At 40.1% G+C, this 26205-nt stretch overlaps 1 protein-coding gene across 2 annotated transcripts; it reads right to left on the reverse strand.

The window, feature by feature from the left end:
• Window positions 1–26132, reverse strand: synj1 (synaptojanin 1). 2 transcript variants are annotated; one of them, XM_030746145.1, is made up of 34 exons: window positions 25868–26132; window positions 24763–24924; window positions 24418–24504; window positions 23471–23738; window positions 23101–23326; window positions 22656–22739; window positions 19953–20014; window positions 17555–17651; window positions 16606–16781; window positions 16223–16304; window positions 15989–16141; window positions 14684–14849; window positions 14312–14335; window positions 13593–13784; window positions 12679–12763; window positions 12070–12210; window positions 11797–11989; window positions 11557–11715; window positions 10576–10732; window positions 10223–10349; window positions 9858–10070; window positions 9689–9767; window positions 9378–9543; window positions 9085–9267; window positions 8439–8567; window positions 8244–8282; window positions 8009–8044; window positions 7759–7797; window positions 6756–6803; window positions 5924–5962; window positions 5114–5172; window positions 4827–5016; window positions 4151–4479; window positions 1–2756 (listed from the first exon to the last, which is right to left on the reverse strand). In XM_030746145.1, exons 2-34 carry the CDS (start codon window positions 24884–24886, stop codon window positions 1740–1742), a joined length of 5169 nt encoding a protein of 1722 aa, XP_030602005.1. In that variant the 5' UTR covers window positions 24887–24924; window positions 25868–26132; the 3' UTR covers window positions 1–1739. The 2 variants fall into 2 exon arrangements, with proteins under 2 accessions (XP_030602005.1, XP_030602006.1); XM_030746146.1 differs by lacking the exons at window positions 5924–5962; window positions 6756–6803; window positions 7759–7797; window positions 8009–8044; window positions 8244–8282 and having other exon boundaries at window positions 25868–26131.
• Between the last annotated feature and the right edge of the window lie 73 nt (window positions 26133–26205).

Raw genomic sequence — 26205 nt, forward strand, 5'->3', positions numbered from 1 at the left:
CAGTTATGTGGAAATGTGTTATTCTGATGCATCCGGGTATGAGCAGAGCTTGTAGTTTAATGTCGTCAGTCATTGGTGAATACTCGTTTCTACAGAGGAATCCTTATTTAGGCGTAGGTTGCCATGAGAAAAACAGTCCCGTCTTGTATTGTTAACGTTGCTGCGTACAGTCTTTGTGTAGACACTGGCAGGCTGAAGGAATACATACAAAGCTGCAGCCAGGAGTGAGTAAATACAGTGGCTGTTAGTTCAGAACCTGCCAGGAAATACACTGTTTATACTCAAAGGGAAAAAGCGCTGGTATTCAACTCTTAAGTCTGTACACACACTCACATCCAAACACAAAACACTGTCAAACACAATAAGAGACAATATGCACCTCAAACACATCACTTCTCACCACAGTAACATTACGATTATTCAGATTAAGCTCTATTAGAAATGAGAAGCAGTTAAAAGAAAAATGAAAGTGGAAAAAAAAAAAAAGTGCCCTCTTTTTGATGCACGGCATGTGCTCTTTGCCATTTCTACAGCCCCAAATCACATCATCTTTGTATTGTAACACGCACACACATGCACTCACCACATTCTTTAAATTTACAATAGCATAGTGTGATGCTTTGGATAAATCAAGAAGGATCAAAACACAACAGGTGAGAGAAATGTCAAAAATCCCTCTTATCTGTTTCGTCTGCAGACTCTCAGTCTCCCTTCAACAGCCAGGAGAGCACCTACAGTGCATTTCAGTTACTCTGTGCAAACCACTGACACTGATCATCGCATACACGCGCACATATATTTAGCAAGTAGTTTCCATATTGAAAACACACATTTATACATAACTTCTATGTATAGGCTTTGATAGAGGGCTACAGAATATGTTCAGCTAAGCATAAGAAAGCCGAACAAACAGAGAGAAAACAGAATGCCGTTCTACCAGGTGGATGAGATGATAAACAGCTTCAGTCCCCGGCTGAGCAGTCTGAGCGACTGACTCGTCTCTTTTTCCACACTGTGGCATCAGCAAGGAGCCAATGACGACCCCAGTGCAAAATAAAGTACATTCATGATAAAAGCAAGCATACTGTGTAATGTTTAAAGTTTTATCTCACATAACAAAAAGAAAGAACAAAAAAAAACAAACCTTACAATTGACTATATGCAAATCAAAGCAAACTGACTGCTGCAAACAACAGCAAATATTAGGGCAAATGTAAACCTGCAGCGCACAGCCTTCTGTGACGATACTGTGAAAAGTAGATCCGGTGAAGAGCTCATTCAAAATGAAGGATATGAACCGCAGTGTGTGTCAGCGGATGTAACAATTTTAAAGTTGCACAGATTTAGGTAAAACTTTGTAGGTACATGCAGTGTGCTGCACGGCCACACAATATTTTGATATTGCACAGATGGTTACACAAATGAGTTGTGCGTATAGATACACTTTGTATAACATACTGTAGACACAGGCACATGTTTGCTGCCATAAATAAAAAATAACCATCAGAGTGATTCTTAGTAAAATAAGTGTTAATATCAGAGAATGTAAAATCAGAACACACTTTTTGGCTCATACACGTCTCATCGTACTGCTCGAGATACAAAGCCTTTCCTGTGATTCAGAAGGGAATTGGTCTATACTTCTTATATACTGTCTCTTTTGTACATACACACACATATACACATTTACCATAGATCTATACATATCTGGATATGCCCTTTACATATGAACTGTGATTCTATCTTTCCATTGACTCCCTTGGGAAGAAGTTGTTGCCACTGGGTCCCTCTGGGAACGTTGGGTTACTGGTTGCAGTTCTATTTGGGATGGCAGGAGGGAGGGTCGGCACTGCTGCAGGCATGGCAGATAACCACTCTGGTTCTAAATCAAACACAGAGCTGGAAGGCTGAGTCTGAGTTTGGGGCAGGAGGGAATTGGAAGGGAAGACGGGGTTCTGTGAAGTTTTACTTGGAGATGGAAAATCATCATCAAAAGTGACCCACTGCTTAGCTGGTTTCCCTACTGGGGCAGGTGGCTGGTGCCGAGGCACGAGGATAGGTGGAAGAGAGGAAGGTAACGCTACGGGCAAAGCAGGGGCAGGAGATGAGTCAGGGGTAAGAGGGAGTAAAGGAGCAGGTTCAGGATTAAGACTGGATGAGGGTCCAAACAGAGACACAGTACTCTGGAACTGGGTGGTGGGTGCAACAGCAGGGGCTGCTGTTTGAGCTGTGGTGGGGATGAGTGGCGGAGTAAGAGCAGACATAGTTCTCTGAAGGTTTGTTGCTGGAGCTGAATGTTGAAAAGTGAAGTCAGGGGTAAGCGGGCGCCGTTGCTGATGCTGCTGTACCAGCGGGCCAGTGAAGGGATTGGTGCTGCTGGGTCGGGCAGGAAGTGGGTCGGCTGAGAAAGGGCCGGGGGAGGCACGGAGCGTCTCCTGAGAGCGACTGCGAGATGGGATCGGAGGAGGCGGGAGCAGTGCTGAGGCAAACGGGGATGGGGTGGACAGTGAGGAAGAGGAGGATGAATCGAAGGCTTGTAGGTCTGTTAGAGTGGAGGACTGGTGGGAGAAGGATGAAGGGAGAGTGGTGGAGGAAAACATAGGTGGACAACCAGAGGGTGGAGTATATAGGGAGGATCCTCTGGTCAGTGACTGAGTGGTGTGCCAAGATGAGGAGGACAGGAAGTCAGATGTAAGTGCGTCAAAGGGGTCGGGCTTCCATTGTGCTTCTTTTTGAATTCCATTTAGTCCGTTTGTCTGAGAACGAACAAAACAAAGAAAATCATTTTCAGAGATCACAACAAATGTGGTATCAAGATATAAACATGAACTAACATCACTGGACTGCTTAACTATCAAATGAATATGTATTTTGAAACACAGATTAAAGGGACCCGTTGGGAGTTTTCTTGTAAACAAACTTCCTGAATATGATTCCTAATCAAACACTAGCAAAGCTTACTTTTATGACCATATTAAAAGCCTGTACAGTTTATATCCATGCTTAGAACTGGGAGCAGTCAACTTCTTTACACACCCTTAAATAGCACATTCATACAGCTCTTGGTGAATTACTACCACTGACTGTAAATTTAGGGAAATTATATAGCTCATCTTTAATTTGGAGAATAACTACCCCTACCTTAGCCCACCCTAGAACTGCCACTGCCCCTCTGCAACTTTAAGTTCAGGAGTCCTGTCAAACTTCCAAAGCAAAGGAGGATGCATCAAGCAAAGTGCCAACTGGTATGCAGGCCTAGGCAGCAGCAGCTTGTTAGACATGTTTATCTAACCATTTTAGAAGACGTACTATAATCACCTTTATGGTTTGCATGCTTTAAACATCTGCATTACATCCCTCCACAGGGTACCTTTAATCTGGCAGACATAAAACGTTTACAAACATGTACATGTTTCATTTACTACACTGACTACTGCTGCCAACATCACTAGATCATTACAAATGAATAAAATAATACCAATTAAAAGAAATGTCAAAATAAATTATGTCATTGCATATGTGTTCACTTGACATCTGTGAGCCAATATGAAAGGACAAATGATGGGAAATGATCAAAAACAGGAATCACCCCCCCCCCCCCCCCCCCCCCCCTTCTCAGATCATTTATGGTTTGATATGTCGACTGACAGAAGAAGTGAAAACAAATGATGCTCTGCTTCGAGGCCTTGTAGCAGACTAAAACATTCAGGTTGGCATAAAAGATCAAATCAATTACAAAGTAAGAGAAAGGAAAGTTACTGGGTGTAATGCATGAAGGGTAATAACATCAGAGCAGAGGACTGTGCCATGGAGGATGAGACAAAAAGGCGGTTTAATACAAAGTACCTTTCACCCTGAGGGTTTCTCCAGCTTGTGAAAAAGAGACAAATGTATCAGAAGGAGCAAAGCAGGAAGAAAGACAAAGAACACTAAGCTCATCTGATGACAGAAAAGGAAGCAGAAAAGGAATCTTTTTTCCTATCACTGTAGTCTCTATCCCATATAATAACTTATTTAATTAATAGGAGTTCAAATCTGTTAATGAGAACAAACAGCAGGCCAGAAAAATAGTCTCACTATACTCCATAAATAATTACATTAGTGTTTGTTCAGTGGATAATAATTTAATGTAAAGAAAGTTGGCAACTACCTGTGCAGCTGGAGCTGTCTCAGACTTGGCAGCATCAGGCGGCAGAGCATGAGAGGAGCGGGAACGTGGTGGGGGTTTGGGAGAGGCTAAACCCTGCTGAGGTCCAGCCAGGACAGCGGCAGCAGGTGCAGCAGATGGACCTTCTGCTTTAGGAGCTGTGGCTTGCTGTGGCTGGAGAGGAGCTGGAAGTGTGGGCTGCATTGGAGGTGGAAGTTGAGACTGAGGAGAAGGGGCAGCTGGTTGAGGCTGCATGGGAGGCTGTATAGGTGATGGGACCTGCGGTTTCATTGCAGGTGGAGCTGCAAGAGGTGGTCCTGAGGGTTGAGGACCTGAAGAAGGGAGACAAGCGTGAGGAAACAGAAAAAAAGTTAAGGCTTAAAAGTTGCTGTCACAAAAAAAAAAAGACTTATTATATGAGGGTCTGCTGGCACACCATTACATTTATTGCCCCTTTGAGCACCCCTAAATTCAGTCTCTGTCTGAGACAGGCTGTTCTAGTTTCTGCCTCTTTAAAGTGCCCCTTCCATTAAGCCTAACATGTCATGACTGGCTGGCTGCCCCTCTGAGACTTTTGCTCCCTACAGAAACAAGTAACTGGATTTCACTTCTCTGTTTCAATAATGTCCTCTTGTCAATAATGTAGTTTATTAGCCTACATGAACACATATTTCTTTACCCAGAGGCAGGTCAGTTGGTTTGGTTTGGGCACTGGGCACTGGTCGTGGGGCTCCGGGGTGGGTGTCTGGGATAGGCCGAGGGGCCCCAGGATGCACTTCTGGAATGGGCCTTGGTGCTCCAGGGTGAGAGGGAGGTGTTGGGCGAGACTGAGGTGGCACACTGATTACCCCAGCTCGAGGAGGAATATTCTGGAGGATGAAGAATGAAAAAGTGAATAGAAATAAAAAAAAAGAAAAAAAAAGGAGACAAAAAAAAAAGATGATAAATCAAAAGTTGTAAACTCACTGGTCTGGAAGCACCTACTGGACCAGGTGCTCCTGCTGCTGTCTGGCCTCGACCTGAAACTGTTATAACACACACACACACACGCACACACGCACGCACACACGCACACGCGCGCGCACACACACACACACACACACACACACACACACACACACACACACACACACACACACACACACACACGTCAGACGGTTTCTTCCAATCAATACTGACCATACAGGATGTGCATTACATTTTAAGCACTGCGCTAAATCACATTCGAACAGACTGAACTGACCCCAACCTATGACAGACCAAATTCCCTGAGGCTGACTTCATAATTAATGATGACTCAGTCATTCCTGAGCTGCAGGAGGTCTGGAAGAGAAGCAGGCCTTGTTCTGTGAGCCAGCTGCTTAACACAGAAAAAGCATACTCCTCATCTTTCACTATTCTCTTCTTGAGCTCCTCTCAGAGACTGACAACATTTTCTCACGCCACTTGGATGTCTGTTTCTGTATAATACTTCACTGTACTGTTACCCAACATAAGTCACCCCTGCCAACCACACACCTCCTTACCGTGTCAGACGGATTTAGTTAACTTAGTTAATTTAGATAGTCATGCAACCCATACAAATGGGTCAGGTGGAGAGAGGGTAAGTCACCAATAGGCTATGCATCCAAACCCTATCCTCCACCCTAGGACAGGCATATTTTGTGTCAGAGTATCAAAACATACCCCAAGGAAAACACCACACAAAGATAAACTCCTTTGTCTTCAATGGTATATGGACGCTAACTGAAGCTTTGCATGCTATTAGGCACTCACCTGCAGCATCTGGCCGAGGAAGGGCAGGGCTTTTTTGTCCTTTGCAGCACAAAGGAAATCAAACCACATTATGTTACACACAAAGTGGACTGGTACTGATGGGATGTATGTGTCCCCAATGATAATACTAGCAAAAGCACTAGCAAAAGCATACAGTGGCAGTAATGCAGCGGACCAGTGAGGCCTGTGATGCTGTGAATGCCTACCTGCCTGAGGAGGATTTTTGCCACTACTCAAAAGGGATTAGTCAAGCTGAATTAAAGACCACCTAAAAGACCGAGGGATTTCCCTTCAACTCACATTATCTCCCCAGTTATGACAACTACAATCTTATGAATGCTTGTTCAGTCCATAATGACCAAAGACACGGTTGTCAGGTATCCTGTTCATCAGTGTGTGCAGATGGTTTTTAACAAAGCGTGGACCTCATGAACCCTGATTACTAGCTTTATTGTGCATGTCCACCTTTTTTGCTCAGTTGTAAAATTAATTTTCAGAACACAATGCCCTCTGGTGGACATGTTACACTGCCGCTGAATATTAAATGGGAAGGAAGAAATACGGTTTTCCAAGCCTGAATTTGCTTCTGTTTTACTTGTGTCGGCTTCTCCTTTAACCCTGCATTTCTTGCTTATTCTGAATTTAAATAAGTAAATTTTTTTTTTTTTTTGCAGTGGGCTACAAAACACACCTTTCTCTTTCACAAACACACACACAAGACTGAAAAGACTCATACTAAAGCAGACTTTGTCATCCACCAATGTAACACTGATGATGGGGTGAAGGATTAAAGGGCTCAGAAGAGATTTAAAAACAACTCCTTTTTGGTTACCTTGACTGCCTCTCCTACCAAGCAGTGGTTTAGGACACTGGTCAGATTCTTAAAGTCAAAGAGGGGAAACAATATTTTGAAAATAAAGTACAGAAGGATGCATGAAAACCAATATATTAAAAACAAAAACAATAAGCTGCAGTGTGGATTAAACAACATAAAAAAAAATGTATGAAGTACTAACTACTCAGACTTCAAGTAAATACAAATAAGGGCAACCAATATCTAAAACACCAAATGAGAACACTACAGCACTCACAGAGGTGACACAGAGGGAAGACAATCATTAATGACTATATAATAATTTATATCAACCAAAAATCACACATTGTGGGGAGTACTTGGAGGATGCACAGAGAGCTCTGCATTTTATTATTATTATCTGAACTTGACTTAAAGTGGTTCTTTGGTACTTTTCAACTGATAAACTTCATAAACACAGTCAATCTAATAGCTGCTCACTGCAAACCAAGCAGAACCAAGTAGTTCATTTTAGGTTTTTGCAACACCCCAGCTGAAAAGCTCGAGCTAAATCCAAAGGCCATCTAGATGTATGTTCATTCATTAAGGCAGGTACATGTTGTGTTAGTGTAAGGCAACAGTCTGAAATACTCCAGTAAACTGCCAGCAGTCATGTTCCCAGCCCAAAGTCTGTTTTTATTTGCTCAAGAGCACTTCAATGACAGTTTGTATACTTAATTATACTCCACGGAAGCAAATGATTGCATCGGGCATTTATTTTAATCTGAAATCCCTCATGACTTGTAAAATTTGGATCTGGAACTGTTCACACTTTTCTTTTAAAATCACAATAGGACATTACCAGCTTTAGCACTGAGTTATGAACATATTCTTGGTTTATAGCACACATGCAAAGATGAAAGGTTCCCAAATCAGCACAAATTCATTGCGCTCTTCTGTGTACAGCTCAAATGGAAAACAGCACCTGCTACATCAAATGCTTACGCAATGTAAGCATTCAACTGCACAGCAATCACTTTACCTCCAGAGTGCCTTCTAAGTGGCAGAGGACTCATGCCTTCTTCAGAAATAAGGCAAAGCATGCAGGAAAGTGAAAATGTTAACATCTGCCGACAGCCCATACAATACCAGGCAGAAAAATGAAATATCCAAACTTCAAATTATAAATTATATTTAGCTGCTTTTCTCTGCGTAGCTCTAATGGAAAACAGCACCTGCTATATCAAATGCTTACGCAACGTAAGCATTCAACTGCACATCAATCACTTTACCTCCAAAATGCCTTCTAACTGGCAGAGGGCTCATACCTCCAACAGAAATAAGGCAAAGCATGGGAGAAAGTAAAAATGTTATCTGCCTATACGTCATACAAAACCAGAAAGAAATATTTAATATCTACACTTCCAATTAAATATTATATTTAGCTGCGTTTCTGATGGAAAACAGAGCCTACTACATGAAATGCTTAAGCAATCTAAGCACTTAACTGCACAGCAATCACTTTACCTCCAGAGTGCCTTCTAACTGGCAGAGGGCTCATGCCTTCTTCAGAAAGCATGGGAGAAAGTGAAAATGTTAATATCTGCCTACCAATGCAATACCAGCCACAAAAATTTAATTTCCAAACTTCCAATTAAAGATTAGATTTATTTGTTCTAAGGTTGCAGGCCATTTCGTTCTTATAACTAAGGCTTACTTTACCTGAAGGTGGTGGTGGACGTTGCGGAGGTGCAGGTCTGGCGGGGGGGGCATTGGGGCGAGGGGGAGGTGGGCGTTTGGGCTCCAGGCCTTGAGCTGTGGGGGCACCCGGCTGGAAGTCAACAGGAGGCCCTGAAAGGTGAAAATAAGAGAGGTAATTTAAAAAAAAAAAAAAAAAAAAAAAAAAAAAAGGTTTTAGAAAATGTGTTGCTGCCCAATTCAGACACACTGTGAGAACATGCACTAATGCTTTTTGTACAGTTTTCTGAAATGTCTAACTTAAGTTGTTTTATGTAAATATTTGAGTCATAAACATGTTCCTTTTTGATAAAACTCCCAAGGTCTAACAAAGCACCTATTTAGTTTGGACTAGAGAAAAGATTATGTTAAAAAATTGCACTAAAACATCTCTCAAAAGGAAAGCAAGCATGTACATATCATCTTCTAACACTAAACATAAATTACATCATCACATATAACATTCCCTGATATTCCTTCCTCATTGACAATGGACTTCAATCTGCTCCCACACATTACAAACACAACAAAATTACAGTTTATATTCCAGCTGGCAGAGACTGCTACAGAAGCAGATGACTCTTAGCAACCCAACCTGAGTAATCACTTCTTTACTAATTACTGTATTTACCTTGTGATGGTCGGGAAGGCTGTGCTCCACGACTAGGTCTGCTGGGGGCAGCAGGTTCTCCATGGGTGGGGGAGGGACAAGGACTACTTCGAGGAGAAGGGAGAGGGGAAGATCCAGGGGCAGAGCCTGCTCCAGGTTGCAAGTGCTGGGGAAGGATCTCCTCAACCTCCTCATCTACGTCACCTGGTATGGGACACAAGAGGGCATGAATTAATACCTGGAAACCGTTCCCTACAGCTTTCACTTACAATCCACACTTTTGAGGATAAGGACTGGGATCGCTCACTCTTCACCTTCCATGTCGTAATCGTCGTCCCCCATGTCTGTATCTTCAGCAAGCAGGGTGGAGCTGGCAGATGTGGGAATGCTTCCACAGATTCGCTCTACACTCATCTCATCTTCCAGACTCTTGATCCAGCCTGGACTCTTCAGACGGATATCAATCACCTTGCCAAGGACCTTAAATGTAAAGCAGGTGATACGGACAAGAGAGATTAAAGAGAGTAGTTACCAGGTATGCAACTCGCAAAAAAAACAGGGTTGATAAAGTCAACCTGTTTATTTAACACAGAATATAATAATTTATATGCTCGTAAAGACTTACAGTGGAAGCACTGAGAGACAGAGCAGCTAGAGCAGAGTAACCTTCCAAGAAAGTCACCCACATTTTCTCCTCAACAAACCTGCCCAAACAAGGACACTGTCAATCCAGACTAACCATCTGAAGGTGAAACATGTCTGCCTTGTTGTTTGTATCAGGATGTCAGGCTCACCTGATGAGGATAACCTCTCCAAAATTAGCAAACTTGTCTAGCAGCTCGTCTATGAGTGCATCATCAAAGTAGTCGTCAGGCCCGGAGGTGCAGAGTGACACCAGAATGGTGCCATCTGGAGGCCCCTGCCGGGCAATGACATCTTTGTAGACCTGATGCCGAGCTTCTGGGTCCACCTCTAGGATGTCCACATCTATTAGTGCCACCACAGGCCTATAGACAGACATGAGAGAACGCAGGTCACCTTGATGTCAGCGGCGCTCGATTTACAAGGAACACCACATTTTAACAACTGTGTGGTTTCTAACCTGTGTGATGAGTTTAAATTTAGAGCTTTCACATCTTCTACGTGGGTTGTTAGTTACCTGTGGTCTGAGGTCTTGAGCTCAGCCCTTCCATAGTACTTTAAAGTGCCAGGACTCCAGGTGCATTCTGGATCATCATCACTATCTCTGGATGAAGAAGCTCCTCCTACTACATTCATCTCCTCAGCTGTAAATTATGCACAAGCACAAATATGTACCGCTGCAGGCATTATATAGTAAGATTTCCTATGCTTAAAGTTTTAGTACATTTTTACACATTAGTACAATTTTATTTTGTCACAGAGGAAATTTAAAACACTTTGCCTTCGTTGCTATAAGACCTTAAGAGATCTGTGACAGAAGGTAAAATTACTTGGTTTAGTTGGGTTATGCACAGTGACTTTGCATCTAACCTGTTTTGTCAAAGTTCCACTTTCTCCTCTTCCAAAGAATACGGTCAGTCCAGGCGGGTGTGCGGCACTTCTCACTGGTGTCATAGTCTTCTGAGAAGAGGTCATATTTATAGGTGGGGGCAAAATCTAATTTTCCCTCAATAAAACCTCGAAAGATCTGTGGAAGACATTTTAAGAGATTATGCTCTTCATCACAGGGTTCTCACACATTTAACACACATTATCTCCATGACTTTAAAGCAGTTTTCATGACTGAACAGTCTGATCTTTGTATGTCTGTGAGAAAGGGTTTGCATAATAAACTGATCACAAGAATCCCTAAATACATTTACATGAAACACCCCAACTACATTTAAATGAAGTAAGACCATAATCCAATATATTTTAATCTAATCAATAAGCTACAGCATCACTGGTCATGCGGTGTAATGATATGGCCATATTATACTGTCATTTTATATAATTAATATTCCAATACAGATCACCTAATTTCTTTTTCTTACAAACTTTTCAGTATGAATATTTCGATATGGTATGACAGCTCACAGAGTCCACCACCCATATGTTGACCAAGCTAGGAAAGGGTTTGAGAATGATACCTCAAGTAGTTACTGCCACTGTAAGGACAGGAATATTGTCTTATAATTTTTATACTTATTTGTTTTTTTTTTCTGTAAGCACGAAGTACCGCAGCAATTTCCTAATGCTGTGAACCTGTTCACCCATATGGCAATAAAAACCTTCTGATTCTGATTCTGATTCTGATAGCTTTACAGGTGTGCAGATAAACAGTGGACACCACGGATGTGTACTTATTATTTCACTCCTTTCTAGTCTGCTTGCAGGACACATGTACATTTGGTTCTGTGGCTAACAAATCTGCCTGCACAGATCCTCGTGCTTCCTCTGATGAAGAAATGGACATCACTGGACCCTTGCAGATGGAGTGGAAAGTACAACACTGTTGTGTGTAGGTCGTACCAAACCAGCATTCTTCTGGTCCACCAACTGGTCCCCTGCTGTCAAGGCATCCCAGTTCTGCTGTTTGATGAGGTCTTTTACTTCCTCATTAGGCAGACTGATGCGATAGTTAAAGTCTCCACACCAGAACACATAATCATGTGAGTACAGCAGACGACCCTGGAGGGCAAGATAGATGTTGTTATGCATATAACTTAAGAATAGGGTGTTTTCTTGACCTGTCAGTGTTATGGTTACTACCATGGGGAAGCTGAGTCTGCGTGTGATCTCGTTGTAGTCGTCATTCCTCTCTTTGACCTGTGACTGGCCGGCAGCAAAGTGGGAACAGACGAAGCAGATGCTGGTGGTGTGGAACAACAGGCGAATGGCCACACCTCCTTTATTACCTGTCGCACCACCCATTCCAGTTTTTACAGTATCAACAGCTACATCCCTGGAACATAACAAATAATGAGAGTACATCCACAACCATATACTCATGATTTCATAATTTTCTACTGTACTTTCTTTTACCTGATAAATGGAGCATGCTGTGGGCGGATGAAAACAAAAAGACACACTCCCACCAGCTGCTCTGAGGCAAGTAGCACATACTTGTGGTCCCGTGAGATATTTTTCTGGAGCTCAGCTGCCCACAGTTTCTGGTTAGTAGTACTGAGACAAGAACAGGAAGAGGTGTGCGGAAAAAAAGAAAAGAAAAGAGAATTACATTATGATCTTAACTGTATAACTGTTACAAAACCCTCAATGCAGTTCACATCTAATGACCTAAGCAATTTTTATTGCAAGAGGAAATTTAGGTAAATCCACAGCCACTGCTCAAATCAACTTTCTTTTCCAGGCTTTTATATTTTGTACATATTGTGCTCTTTAAAACAATCCATGTATAATTTATGTTTATGTTTCTTATCTCCTACCTTTAAGTAAAAAAAAAAAAAAAAAAAAAAAAGCACTAGTGTTCTTGTTGTAGCGTTAATCTATGAACACAAAGAGCAGGCTGTATAGGGGACAGAAAAATGCCTTATGTTCTGTAGCACAAAGGCTGAAATATCTTTGCTATTTCCTAACTAATAACTACATGACAAAGGTCTTTAATCTTAGGTTACAATCTTGCACACATACCTGGCACTGACAATGTTGCCAGCATTTAGTTCAACCATTTCCTCAAACCCGATGGCAAAGATATCTATGGGGTTAGCTTTGCTGTCTGTAAAAGAAAAAAAAAAAAAGTACAGTTGTTATTTGGAGATTTCATTACATTTTTCTTTTTTAACCTATACTGTACATGTTTTGTTTCAGTTTTGACTAATAAGCTGTATGCTGGCATTGTACTGCATTATTACTGTAGGAACAAACATAAGTGACTATACTGTAGTTACAGGGTTATCGTGATCTAAAGAATAGCAAGTTAAAATATAACCGCATGAATCAGTTACAAAATATTAGCATCCCACCCTTTATCCATTCACATTCTTTTCTCATTATTTCATGCTTGTTTACATTACTTAATAAATTCATCAAGTATGAATTTAGTATGAATAATGTCAACAGTGGAGGAGAATTGAAGTGTTTCTTTAGATTTTCCCCATCCAAAGTTTCTCAGTCACACTGAAACCTTAAACTTCTGTGCCCAGAAATTTTTTTGTAATGCTATACTTCACTTCCTACAGTATTTTTACTGCAATGAAGCAACCAGGAAATGCAGCACAGACAGCAAAAGTTCAGGATGTATCTTTCTATTAACTACAGTGTGTTTCTTATAGTTTTTTTGTACTACATATATGTTAAATAATCAGATTTAGATTTGCTAACACACATATTTTGCAATATATAAATTACTACTAAGTTCCCTAAGGTAATATAAGTAGTCACTGGTTTTACTCTGATATTTAGTGTACAGACATGAGAATTCTTCATATCGAAAAGGAAAATGTGCAAATTGTTAAAAAACAGCAAAATATTTCTCCGACCCAATAAGTAAGATATTTTTGTTGATTATATATACAAAAAGTGCCCACTGATAAATACCAACATACCCTGGAACTCAGGATGTCCTGCCTTCTTTGGAGCATCCAGCAGCCAGTCATTGAGTGTCTGGTTGCGGAAAGCAATGCTTCGAAATTGTTTACCCCCATTGACATTCCAGGTACCGATGCAAACACGAATTTGCTTGGGCCTTGTGTATTTATGGTAGTTCTGGCACATTCCCAGCAATACTCTTGGAGAGGCTGCAGAAGGGAAAAGATTAGAATTAGAGTGTAAAACCGTTATCTATGTGTATATATGGAGGGTGGCATTCAGGATAACAGAACTAGAACGGGAAAATCTAACCAAAATCAACAAAACCAATGGAATGGTGGTATCCAGTAACAGGATATTATGAATAAGTCCATAACAATGTTCTAAAAAATGGGGCATGGGAGAAAGGATGCAAATCTGAACTCTTGCTAAAATACATAAAAACATTCACATAATCAACCTTGGTAATGGTTCACTGCTGTCTGTAAATTTCTACTTAAATGGATATTACATTTTATTACAAAATTAAAAATATCCTTTTTTTTTTTTTTTTTTTTTTTTTTAAATCACTGCTTCAGAAGCCTGATGATATGCAACAGACAGTGGATTAAACCACTACCAACACTGGATTTTAAATGAATGGAAAATAATAAGCAGCAAACACAAATTATAGGGCACGGTTATGATGGGGTAGGAAAAGATCCATCCATGGGTGGCAGTCTGCCAGTTACTATACCTGATTGTAAGACAGGCTCAGTGACTAAGATTGTGTGCGAAAACAGAGGGGGAGAGAAGGGAGAAAAGTGTGGGTTAACCAGAGCTGTAACACTCAATACTGGCAAAGCAGTCGCTCAGTCTGAGAGAAAGCTAACATTATGCTTCCCACTTTACATAGGCACAGTGACTTCTGGCTAAAAGTGCTATAACATACAGGAGCATACACAAAACTCATCTAAATATTCAAAGAATTTCCTCTTGATGCGGGAGAAATAAATATTATATTATGAACATTAAAATTTAACTATTCAAAAGAAAATTTTCGGCAAGATCCATCCACTGATCCAAAAAATTAATAAAAACCATAAAAGATCTCCCCCCGAACATTTACCATAAAGACTGGAAGTGGTAAGCAAGGCCCGAGCTTTGTCTGCCAAATCACTGTTGAGTGTGGAGCCCAGCCTCAGGATGTCTATAGCCTCCTGCTTTGAGCTGTCGAAGAAGTTGTTCTGGATGGTCCGCGTCACAGAACGAGCTCCATCTTTGAGCTTCCCCGCCTACAGTAACGACAAATATTCACACACCGTACAAAAAACAATTAGATAAAACCACCTTAATTATTAACAATACTTGGTGTGAAAAGAATCTATACTTCCCACTCCTACAGTGGGAGAGAAGAAAGGAGGACCACTTCAGAGAGATCCAAAAAAATACTGATTTTCTTTTTTTTTTGTTTTAAACTGATGGAGGGATCAAAACCGCCTGAAAAGGTGCAACTTTAAAATGACAGTGACTGATATGCAACACTATTTGCTTTATAGCCACAGATACTAACAATTTGGACTGACTGTTTTCAGGTTCCAGACACCAGATAGTGCCTGATGGTCATCAATTATTTTTATTTTTTTTATATTTATGAACATCAGTAATGAGATCTCCATGAAGCATTCTCAGCAGTTTTTAGATAACAGGGAAACCTCAATGGTAATATGAAAAAGAAAGTAAACAGAGGTTTGACCTATCCCACCCTTCATCATCATCACCCTCCTCATTTGACCCAGACATTGAAATCAATAATTCACCACGACGGCTCAAAACACAACATCAACTACCTTGTTAACTTACCACACAGGCAGAGAGGTCCAGAGGACAGCCGAAAGAGATAGCACACAAGTGTTAAGAAACAGAAGCACACAGTTCTACACACACAGAGGATCAGTTGTTCATGCAGAACTCTGTCACTGCAGGCACTATGCACAAGTGGCCATTACTTCTATAACTCGTAAACTCCATATTTCTATTACAAAGTGCAATTTATACTTTAATACCTAAGTTCTAACCAACCATTTTAAACATTCACCAGGTCACGTGTGGTAGGATCGGTCTGATTTTTATTTGCAGATTTTTATGCTTTTTCTATTCAAATACTAGGTTACTATTTAATAATGACAAATACAACACATGCAATACTGAGGTTAGATGAACACTTGATTTCTAAATGAAATTAATGGTGCAAGGTTTAATGAGCAGAGCCAGTAGCGACCATTAAAAGATTGCTGGAACAGGTTGTGCTATACCAGGCAGGCAGCAATATGACTGCTGATGGTAAAATTTAAAAAATTCTTATAAGTACTTCAACTGTGAATTACTGTGAACTTGTGTATTGTGTGCATTTTTTTTGGTCCACTGTGTGTACCTTGGCCTTGCCATCCAGAGCTCCGGTGCCTGCGTAGATCTTACTGATGGAGTCACCATTAGCAGACCACATGGTCCTAAAAACCTCCTGAAACCTGGCCACCAGCTGTGGTTTCTCTGTCAGTCCCATTTGTTCCAGCTGCTTAGGCAGCATCTGAGGAAAGGAGGGTGATAGGGTCAGACTAAAATCCTCTTTAAAGACTACAGGAGCAGACAAGCTCAGCGGTACTCTTACCTCAAGAGCAAAAAAGGCTTGGACACTGTTGGTTCTATCCAAACAGTCCAGGCAGTTGGTCCTCATAGTCCCTCCCTGAGTCCTAAAACAAAACAAAGACCAATGCAGTGGTTTTACATCATGTACACTTATAACTTAATTGGTGACAAGGTCATAATAAAACACCTGTCTACACAGGCTATTATTAAAAGGTACTTATTAGTTGAAATGGTCTTAAAATTGCTGCATGATCTCTGAATGTGTCTTGAATAGAAGCCTCAACTCAAATAACAATCAGATGCAATTTGCAAAAAACTGCAATAATTTTAACAGTATTATTTAACAGTAGTAGTAGTATGTATAGAAATTATTTTGTGGATCTCAGAGTGAAGGACACCTCTCACCTTAATATCCCATTTTCTGCAGAGTAGTAGAAGAAACCACACTCTTCTATGAACTTGCTGAGCTGGGGCTTGAGCACACTATGCAGTTTGTCTGCTTTTCCACCTTTCACATTCTGATGGTAGTCAAAGTTCACCATTTTCACTGCTGATGCATGCTCTGATGCTTTCAGGTGACTCTAAAGGGACAAAGAGGAAGATAATTTATTATTACAAAACTATTTTGCATGCAAGGTGTGTTACCTTACCTGCAAAGCAAATTCGTTTGCGTTCATAATGCAAATCATGGACTTGGATCTTTGAAATCTCTGATACTAATGTGTAAACACGCAGGCCATGCTTTAGAAACTACTGTTAAACACAGCTGATTATACTCTCTGCATTGCTTCTTTATTTCTATGACATCTTCTGTAACATAGCTACATGGTTTTGCTTTACTATCCAAATACCCACTCAGCTTACAGAAGATATCCACAGTATTTATGCCTATTAACCAAAACATATGGAACCTGAAAAGCCAACATGTCTAGCTACTGCTAAGCCTGTAATATGTTCTACATTTAACAGCAGTATGGTTTTTTTTTTTTTTTTTTTTATTTCAGTGATACACTTCCTGTGTGGTTTGTTGGCAGCTAGACCACAAAAGAAGACAGGCTTTGAGATCATGTGATAAGAGGTAAAAACACAGGAAATGTGGTGTACAAATGAGTACAACAGAAACAAATATACTGTTTACTGACTCATCAACCAGAAAATACAGTAAAAACCTGAGGCAGTCTTCCTTGAGCAGCAGTATCCACCCACTTGAAAGAATTTACCACTGCCATTATAAGTGTGGGTTTACAATGCAACAGAGAGAATCTGCTTTAACACACAGAGACTTTTGGAGTCCCCTCATCAGATAAAACCTTACAGTGTGTCATTGTTAAAAGACAATGTATGGACTTCTCACCTGAAACGCTTTGCTGAGCATATGTTCCCCTTCTTTACTTCCCAGCAGGTTGATGATCACCTGTTTACCATACAACCTCCGCAGTGCAGTGAAGTGTCTGGAAAAAAAACAGATGCTGATATAGTAGGTACTGTACACATATAAAATTAACCTGATCCTTTACACATTTGATTTAAAAAACATCATACTAACAATTAGGATGGATGGAAATACAAAACAACTCTGATTCATCAGCAAGAGCCTATAATATATTGGCACAGTTTGTAATAATAAGAGAATTTGTAATTGTGCAAAGTTTATGTGTAGGGGGGAGGACGGGTGAACAGTAGCAAACCAAGAATATTGAAACAAAAAATCTTGTCACTGTATCAACCTCAACCTCAATTACAATAAATATGATAGAAAAGCAGCACTTTAAAACAAAGTGATACACAGACATATGCAATGAACTGCTGTGTTTATGACAAGGCATACCTGTCTAAACCCTTTAGACATAACTACATTGCACTGCTAGCTTCATCCATCTGTTAAAGTGATGACACCCAATCATTCACATATATAGAAAAGGTGACACTAAAATAATAATAAAAAAAATGGATGCTTGACTCCTAAAGTGAGAGGCTGCAGTGACTTTGTTTTGCGGTGAAGAAATTTGCTGGTATAGTTTGGATCTACTTGTTCCTTTTAAAGGAAAGACTAACTACAATCAATACAATGTTCTTCTGAGTTATGACTTTCATCCTATAATGAAAAATTTCTATCCTGATGAGAGATGTCTCTTCTGGAATAAAAATGCCTCATTGTTGGGTCAAACTGACTGAGACTGTGACTGAAAACTGATGTGAATCATATGTTATGGCTTTGCAGTCACCAGATCGCATCATCTGGCATCCCAACACTTCTTTTTAAAGACACTTAATATTTTCTGTAGGCCCCTTAAGTCAATGTTCCTCACAGATTAATTCAGATATACCCACATGTGGCTTAAATGTTCTCTCACAAATCTGCTCTGAGCCACCCTCATCTCTTGTTACCTCGCCCTCTGCAAAATCTGCACAATATTCCCTCAACTACTGAATGTGGATGGAATCCAGGAGCAGAAATTTCTATCCGCGTTAAGCAAAAGCTTGCATAGGGCATTGAAGCCTGCTGATGCCTGTAATGCTTTCTTGGTTGTTTCTCTAGAAGGGGGGGGGTTATAATCGTATTATTGCCTGTCTGTTAACACGACAGCTTAGATAGGAGAAGTGTTAATAGTGATATATCAAATTAGTGGAAAGGGGTACATGTCTAAAAGCCCAGCATAAGAAATGACATTCTTGGCTGCAAGAAAACTAACCAGATATCACAAAAGATGACTCATCATCTCTGAGCTGAATAGATATTAGAAAGATTAGCAGTCCTGCCAACTACATAGTGAGAAAAACAAATAATTTCTCACACAGTACTAGTGGTTTGAAGTCTGAAATACTTGTCATGATGCATCCATAATAATAACTCCATAACAATACTGAGCTTAGCCATACTAAGTCTATCCCGTAGAATCCAAAATAACCAGAAATCAAACGACCACTGACAGACCTCCTAGTGTAAAACATTTCTGCTGGAATGCAGGGTGAACAAAATGGCTACTTTGAGACTGTTAGGGTAGCTGCTGAGGGCTGATAAGTTCATACTATCAAGGTGTGACCCAGAGATTAGGGTCATCATCTTTCTTGATGACCTGGGTTTATGCCTCAGTGACAATGCATTGGACTTAAAGCCAGCAAACTAGCAGCTCTGTTATGTTGCTAGCTCTGCATCTGTAATGAGCTTGTTGACAGGGAAAGTAAAGAAAATAATGTATCCATTTTCAAGGTTAAAGTCAAATTATTCTTACTGGCACAAAATCTTTACAGCTTTATTGACTATCAGGAAATTTGTGTATCTAAAGAAACATTTATGTTTATCAAACAGCTTTAAGAGCATTTTCACTTTTTGATATTTAAAATGAATTTAAAAATATGTATAACTGTACTTAAGGAGGCACTAATAAAGATAGCTGTCAAAGACAGGCACACACACAAATTATTGACTTCCAAATGAAATGAACTAAAAATCAAACATGTAAATAAAACTGCCTGCAATAAATATAAACTACAGGATATCAAGGGCAATGGCCAAATAAGGGCAACTAATGTGTCCTTTATTCTTCTGGCAATAAACTAACCTCTGAGGGCTCACTGCAGTTAATGTCCCCTCTTTCACATATCTTTAAGAGTTTTTCTGTACTGTGACAAGTAAATGACACGTATTACAGTGCCTCCTTATTACAGTGGCTATCTGTGGTAGGCCAGATAAACCTGCAGGAAACTGCTACACTCAAAAAGAACTGTGCACACAAAACATTTTTAATTACCTTTCAAATGCCGGTGCATTTGCCTCAAATCCCCTTGAGAGTTTGACACGATGAGACCCAACCTGCAGAGACAGAAGTCACAGCAGCCTGCTTTGGTCAAATATACAAAAAATGCCTGTTGCCTAAACACACACATGTTGCAGATTACCAGAAAACCTGATGATGACAAATGGATTTGGTATAAAAGTGCAGACATTTGAAATGGGGAAACAAGCTCTTAATAGGGTCCAAAAAGAGAATTGCTTAGGAAAAGAGCAATATAGGTGCAGAACAGGGAGATTTGTTCCAACAAAGACACTGAGCAGTAGAAAACATACAATATACTAGATGGGTATTTTCTTCACATTTAGCCTCGTTTTTCTTATTAATTCTTATTTGAAAGTATGCTGTCACTGACTGAATCATGAAAAACCTTAAGTCTTATTAGCAAACATGATCACACATGAGTAGCACTGGATAGGCTTTGCAAGATATTGCAGAAATCTCCTTATTCTGCAGATCAGGCCTCTACTTGTTCCTTTGTTTTCCCTACACATTTCTGCCTGACTCTCAATTCACTTCTTCTATTCTCTGTTGGACATGGTGGATCAGTGGTTAGCACTGTCCTGGGATTAAATCCAGGTAGGGCCCCTGCTGTGTGGAGTTTGCATGTTTTCTCTGTGCTTATGTAGGTTTTTCTCTGGTTTCTCCCACCATCAAAAGGCTTCCGATCTGGGCCCAGGACACTCTTGCAAAAAGAAACTTAATCACAAGAGTTTCACTTCCTGATTAAATAAATGTCGGTTCTCTTGGTGTTCAAATATTTCTCTTTCTGGCCGTGACATCCTGTTATCAGCTGATAAAATGAGAATCAAATACAGCAACCCTCTTGCCCATTCTAGTAATCCCTCATACTTCAGCTAGTAACTGAAAATGCTTTTCACGGTCTAAAAAAACTGCAGTTTCTCTGGGAATATTATCGAGATCTACTGAGTAACATTTGACGTTCACTGTGTTTTGGAAGGCTTTTCCTTTCTTAAGAATCTTACGCTGCTTCCTTTTATTTTGCAGTGTCTGCTAATCTTTCTCTGCTTTGAATTCATCTGCTTTGTTTGCTTCTACATGCCAAAATGACTGGGCCTGTGTGTGTGTGTGCAAAAGGGCTAAACATTTTCGCGCTGTGCTGCTGTCATTTGTCACTCCTTTCTTTCTCTACTGTTGAGCAGGTCTACACTTTGCATATTTTATAACTTCCTGAGATGGCATCTGAAACTATTCAGGTTACAGCTCAGATCTGCAGAGTGACTGTGGTCAAATCACTATTCTTACTTGCTCTGTTAATAACATGCAAAGTTAATTATACCAGCCAGATATGCCACAGACTAAAGGAACATTTTGTCTATTAATCCATAAAGCAGCAATCTAGCAAGAGTTCCTGCACTCTAGTGTTTAATAATGATTAATACTTATTTGTAAATATGTTTGTAATTGTCTTCTGTAAAAAATAAATGAATAGGGCCAATCCAACCACTTTAATGATTTATATGTTTGATTCTAGGCTACAAATATAATTCAAATACTAATTCATCTATTTCTAAATGTACACTAATTGGGTACCTTTTCCTGTGGATAAACCAAAATTGCACAACCTGCTCAGGGAATATTAGACAGTATGGGGATGAGAGCTTAAAAGCCACAACTGGTAGAGGGGACTAAGAGCTAAGGCAGCGCTTCAAAGCAGAAGGGCTACAGTTTTGTCTGAAAACAACCCCGACCCCACTACCCAGTGTTTTGACCAAACCAAAGACTTTGTGGACAGAATAGGTGACTAATGTGGTCTTGGCTTTTTTTTTTTTTTTTTAGAGGCCCTGGCAAATTGATAAGCCTAGTCCATATTATTAATTAACACCTATCCAGTTGCCTGGGGAATCTCAGCAGACACAATGAAGGGAAGTGGTTCGGGAATGTTTTCAGATCAGGCTCTCTCACCTGACCAAAGATGTCTGGGAGCTGAGGAAAACAGAAGAATGCCCTTTACCAACCACTATCACTGCCATTAACCTCCCCCACTCCTGATCTAATTTTCCAGATTGTGCAATGTCAGGATAAACGCAAGAGAATCCCTGTGATGCCCTTTGTGTTGTACATTACATATAGGATCCTGATTCAAATGTCCAAAATGCTTTTTATTCTGTACAGATACTGTGTATAGGACTTGAAGAAAATTCTATCAAGGAATTCCCTGTTTTTTACCGATATCCTTTGGCACTGCACAGAAGAAAACCTATCTGCAGTATAAAAGCACCAGCACCAGCAGAGCCAAAACAAACAAACAGAAAAACAAAAAACAAAAAAAAAACAACCAAAAAAAGTTATACCAGGTGGGGGTTCTCAGCCAGTCCATTAGGGTGCCGATTCTCATTCAGTTGCAACAAAACACCCTTAACGGACTTTTTCTGAACACAGCAACAAAATCTGTTAAAACGGTGACAAGTGTATGCACTGTAATGACAGGGAGTCTCCTTCCCTTCATGCTGTCTTAACAGACCCAGAGGCCACTTTTATAGAGAAAACATTTGTTGCTTGTCTTGCAAATGATCTGTGTCAGCTTCATCAGTTTTCCAATGCACACACACTTTGCCATCAAGCCAAACCGACCCATATATATATATATATATATACCTCATAGGATAGTTGTATGGGATAGATTTATCTTTTAATTACCTGGATTCCTGGCTGTTCCCAGAAAAGTGGAATTGACCCACGGATCTGTATGAAGGATGAGACTTTGTCATCCAGGAAAATAACCTGTTCAAACCAAGATTAAAAATTGGATTTAGTTTGGTTAAAATGTGACATTTTATGAAAAGAAATTGCTCTCTTAAACAAACAAAAAACAACAACAAAACAAAACAAAACAAAAAAAAAAAAAGGAAAAAAATCCCACATGTATAAAATATATATAAATATTATAAAATATCAATCTATACAGCCATATAACACAGAACAGGGAAATTACTCCACAGTATTTTACACGTGTGTGTGTTTATAGCTGCATTTTCAGGAAGCAAATATAATTAAAGTAGAAATCAACTGATTTTTGAGCTATTTACCATTTCATTCTTGAATCAAGAATAAGGTTCCAAAAACTTGAATCAATTCACTTCACCTGTTCAGTTTCCACAAAGTTGGCCACTTGTCCATCATCATTTGTTCCTCGGACATTGAATCGCGTGCCGGCACGCTCTGAGCTGAGGCGTGAGAAGATGCACGCCTTGGCTTGTTTGTGCCCTGCATAGATGGTCCTGATCTCCACACCGCCACACATCAGCCTCAGCAGCCAGTCGTCACAGTTAACGCCGTAATGCTTTAGGTGCAAGTGCAGGGACTGGTTCCTAATGATTGAGAAAGTCAGATTTAACAGTAAGTACAGAATGCACTTTTGCAAACCACAAAATCCCCCATATCTCAAAATAAGAGAAATAATAAATTATAGCATCTATGTAACCTTGGAACAGTAACGTTTTTTAAGCTCCTACCAAAAGTAGCGGTTATCTGTAGTGTCTTCGATGATCCTGCGATGTGCATTGAGACTCAAGTCCATGCTGACTCCAGTGGAAGACCAGGCAAAGTAGAAGTGTCCTGAATTTAGGACTTTTCGCACCTCGGAGATTCGTTCTTCATCTCCTGGATCATTCTTCAGGGATATAAAGTCCGTCTGTGTGACCCTGAAAACCTCTGAATCCTGCACCTTGCCCACAGAGCTGCAGCCTGTCACTACCACAAGACTGTGGAGCATCGAGTCACCTGTTAAAAAGTGTGAATATGAAAAAACTAAAATTACTATATATGGTTCAGACCTGTTTGCTTATTCCCAGTTTTCATGTTTTTTTATTCTTTGACATTATATTATATTACATTACATTATATTATATTATATGCTCATAGCCAGAGGTTTGTGCCTGATATGGGTAAAGGAAGGATAACCCCCTGTTCAACATCATAAAGATGCAAGAGTCGAAATAAAAAAAATTGAGTGTTTAAAACAGTCTGAAGTCTAAGATTTTAGCTCTGAGGAATTACTTGTACATATGCTGACCTCACTGTTTGAAACTTTGGCCAAGTTTAATATGAGCATCCACCACTGTAACGATGTATATATGACAGAAAAAAGGAAACGTATTATAGATCCACAAAAAAGAATAAAAGAGAGGAATCAATGATGGACCATTCAGAAAGAAAATAGACAAAAAAACCATTAAAATTCTCAGCAAATAGGGTTAAATATATATATATCACCAGTCAAATCTGAGCTTTAATCATTTACAGTGGTTTTTTTTTCTTGTTGTGATAACAAGTGCTTTGAAGGGCACATGAGAAAGCAGCTTAGAAGAGAGCAGATGATAGAAATCAGAAGAAGTTCACAGTCAACCAGGAATGGACCCGCCAAGCAGCAACAAACAAAAAATATTCTCTCGTTTCTTACCCAGGTTTAGGCGAAGGACACCCAGAATTCCATAGGCATCAACTATCTTGGTATATGTGTTTTTAATAGCCTCTTTCTCTGCTGATGCTAGAATGCAAACAATGGCAACAAAATGTAAGGAAAACATTAGAGATTGCTTAAAGATAAAAAAAAACAAGCAAACAAGAAAAACAATGCACCCTTTGACTTAATCTTAGCATTAAAGCACATCCAGTTAGTTATTCATGCAGTTGGAGATAAACCTCTTTTAGTTCCATTGCAACTGTAGTATCCTTATTTAAAGTAATGGTTTAAAGAGAATGTAAGCCATTTATTATCTTAGCGTAATCAAACAGGATCCCTTACACAGAACAGCAACAGCTCCCGATTCAAACATGAGGCACTCCTCCTTGGTCCTAGTTTCCACAATGACACTGTAAGGTGGTGGGTCCAGCTTGTGGTAAATACGATATCCCTTGCTGAAGGCCATTATTGATTCAAGCTGGGAAATAAACCTTTATTTATTACCTGAAGAAAAAAAAAAAGAGCAGCAGATCAGATCAGTTAAGAGATATTCTCACACAAATCATCTGCAATTTCACGATGACGAACGCATTAGATTTTATGTTTACTGACAGAAATGTGACCTCAAACCTGACCACCTTTTGTCTGCCACAGATGTCTGACTCAGGATCAGTTATTACAGTTTGTATAGCTAACGCTGAGACTGAACCAAACGTAATGGCGAGTTTCCATAATTCTGCCCCACTCTGACTGTGGATTTAATCATTTTTGGGGTTTCTCTTTTTTAAAATTTCAAATAAACCTCATAATTGGGCAATAAATGTATTCCCTAACCCGCAACGAGGGTGAATTTGCATTGCGAAATCCGAAGCTTAAAGTGAGATCAAGTGCAGATGCAGCTGAGGCCCACACCTATAATTAAACAATATTAAAATGAGTATCGCAGGTAATTTAAGATTGCGAACAGCAGGAGCACCGCGACCGATAACGACAGTTGACAGTTAGGCCGGGGAGGAGGGGGGTCTTAAACACCATCCATCGGACAGTCACGACTTCATAATGCAACGGCAGAAGGCGAGGCAGATACTAACGTTCACCAGCGAGCTAGCTCAAATCCTTGGTTTTGTGCAATCCCAGACCGACACAGACAACGACAGATGACATAAACCGAAAGTATCAGTAGCTGCCTTTCACCTCTGCACCGATTAGCTGGTAACATTAGCCAAGTTAGCCGGATGACTCACAGGGATAGCTATTATACGCTAGCTTACAATATTTTGATGGTGGTACTTATCTGCACGTCCGAGGTGATAAACTGTCACTATTATATTAATTTAGGAGACTCGGCCAGGCGAAACATTTGAACGGAAACATAATTTACATTATTGCAATGCCTAACACTGAGTGATTTTCACAGAAATGATACAGAATTAAGACACCGTCTTACCGTCTCCCCTGCCGGGTTGTAACTCCGCTGTCACAACAAAATCCTTCCCGGTGTGTTGCCAGAATGGTACATTCCGACGCAAAGTCCGCCTACCTCCAGTTACCGTAATGCCCAAGAAAAACGCAGGCTTTCATACAAGAAAGCTTTTGGAGTATGTAAAATAAAATCTTTGCAACCTTGAGATGAGCTGGAGATTTGTGTCAAGATGCTATAACTAACTACCAAACCAGAAAACCCCACAAAATGTTCTTGCGCAGTTCCATCCATGATTGACAGTCGCTCCAATCCAATGACAACAACACGGAAACACTGCTGTCCAATCATGCGTGCCGAGAGGC

This window comes from Archocentrus centrarchus, chromosome 14, assembly GCF_007364275.1.
Source record: "Archocentrus centrarchus isolate MPI-CPG fArcCen1 chromosome 14, fArcCen1, whole genome shotgun sequence".
Lineage (NCBI taxonomy): Eukaryota > Metazoa > Chordata > Actinopteri > Cichliformes > Cichlidae > Archocentrus > Archocentrus centrarchus.

Excerpts from the sequence above, each read along its gene's own strand:
- synj1 (XM_030746145.1), bottom strand. The coding sequence starts at position 24,886 with ATGGCCTTCAGCAAGGGATATCGTATTTACCACAAGCTGGACCCACCA. Across the intron at positions 9,268-9,377 it reads CGACGATTACGACATGGAAG|GTGACGTAGATGAGGAGGTT; the intron begins GTGAAGAGTGAG and ends GTCCCATACCAG. Across the intron at positions 8,568-9,084 it reads GCCTTCCCGACCATCACAAG|GGCCTCCTGTTGACTTCCAG; the intron begins GTAAATACAGTA and ends TTCACCTTTCAG.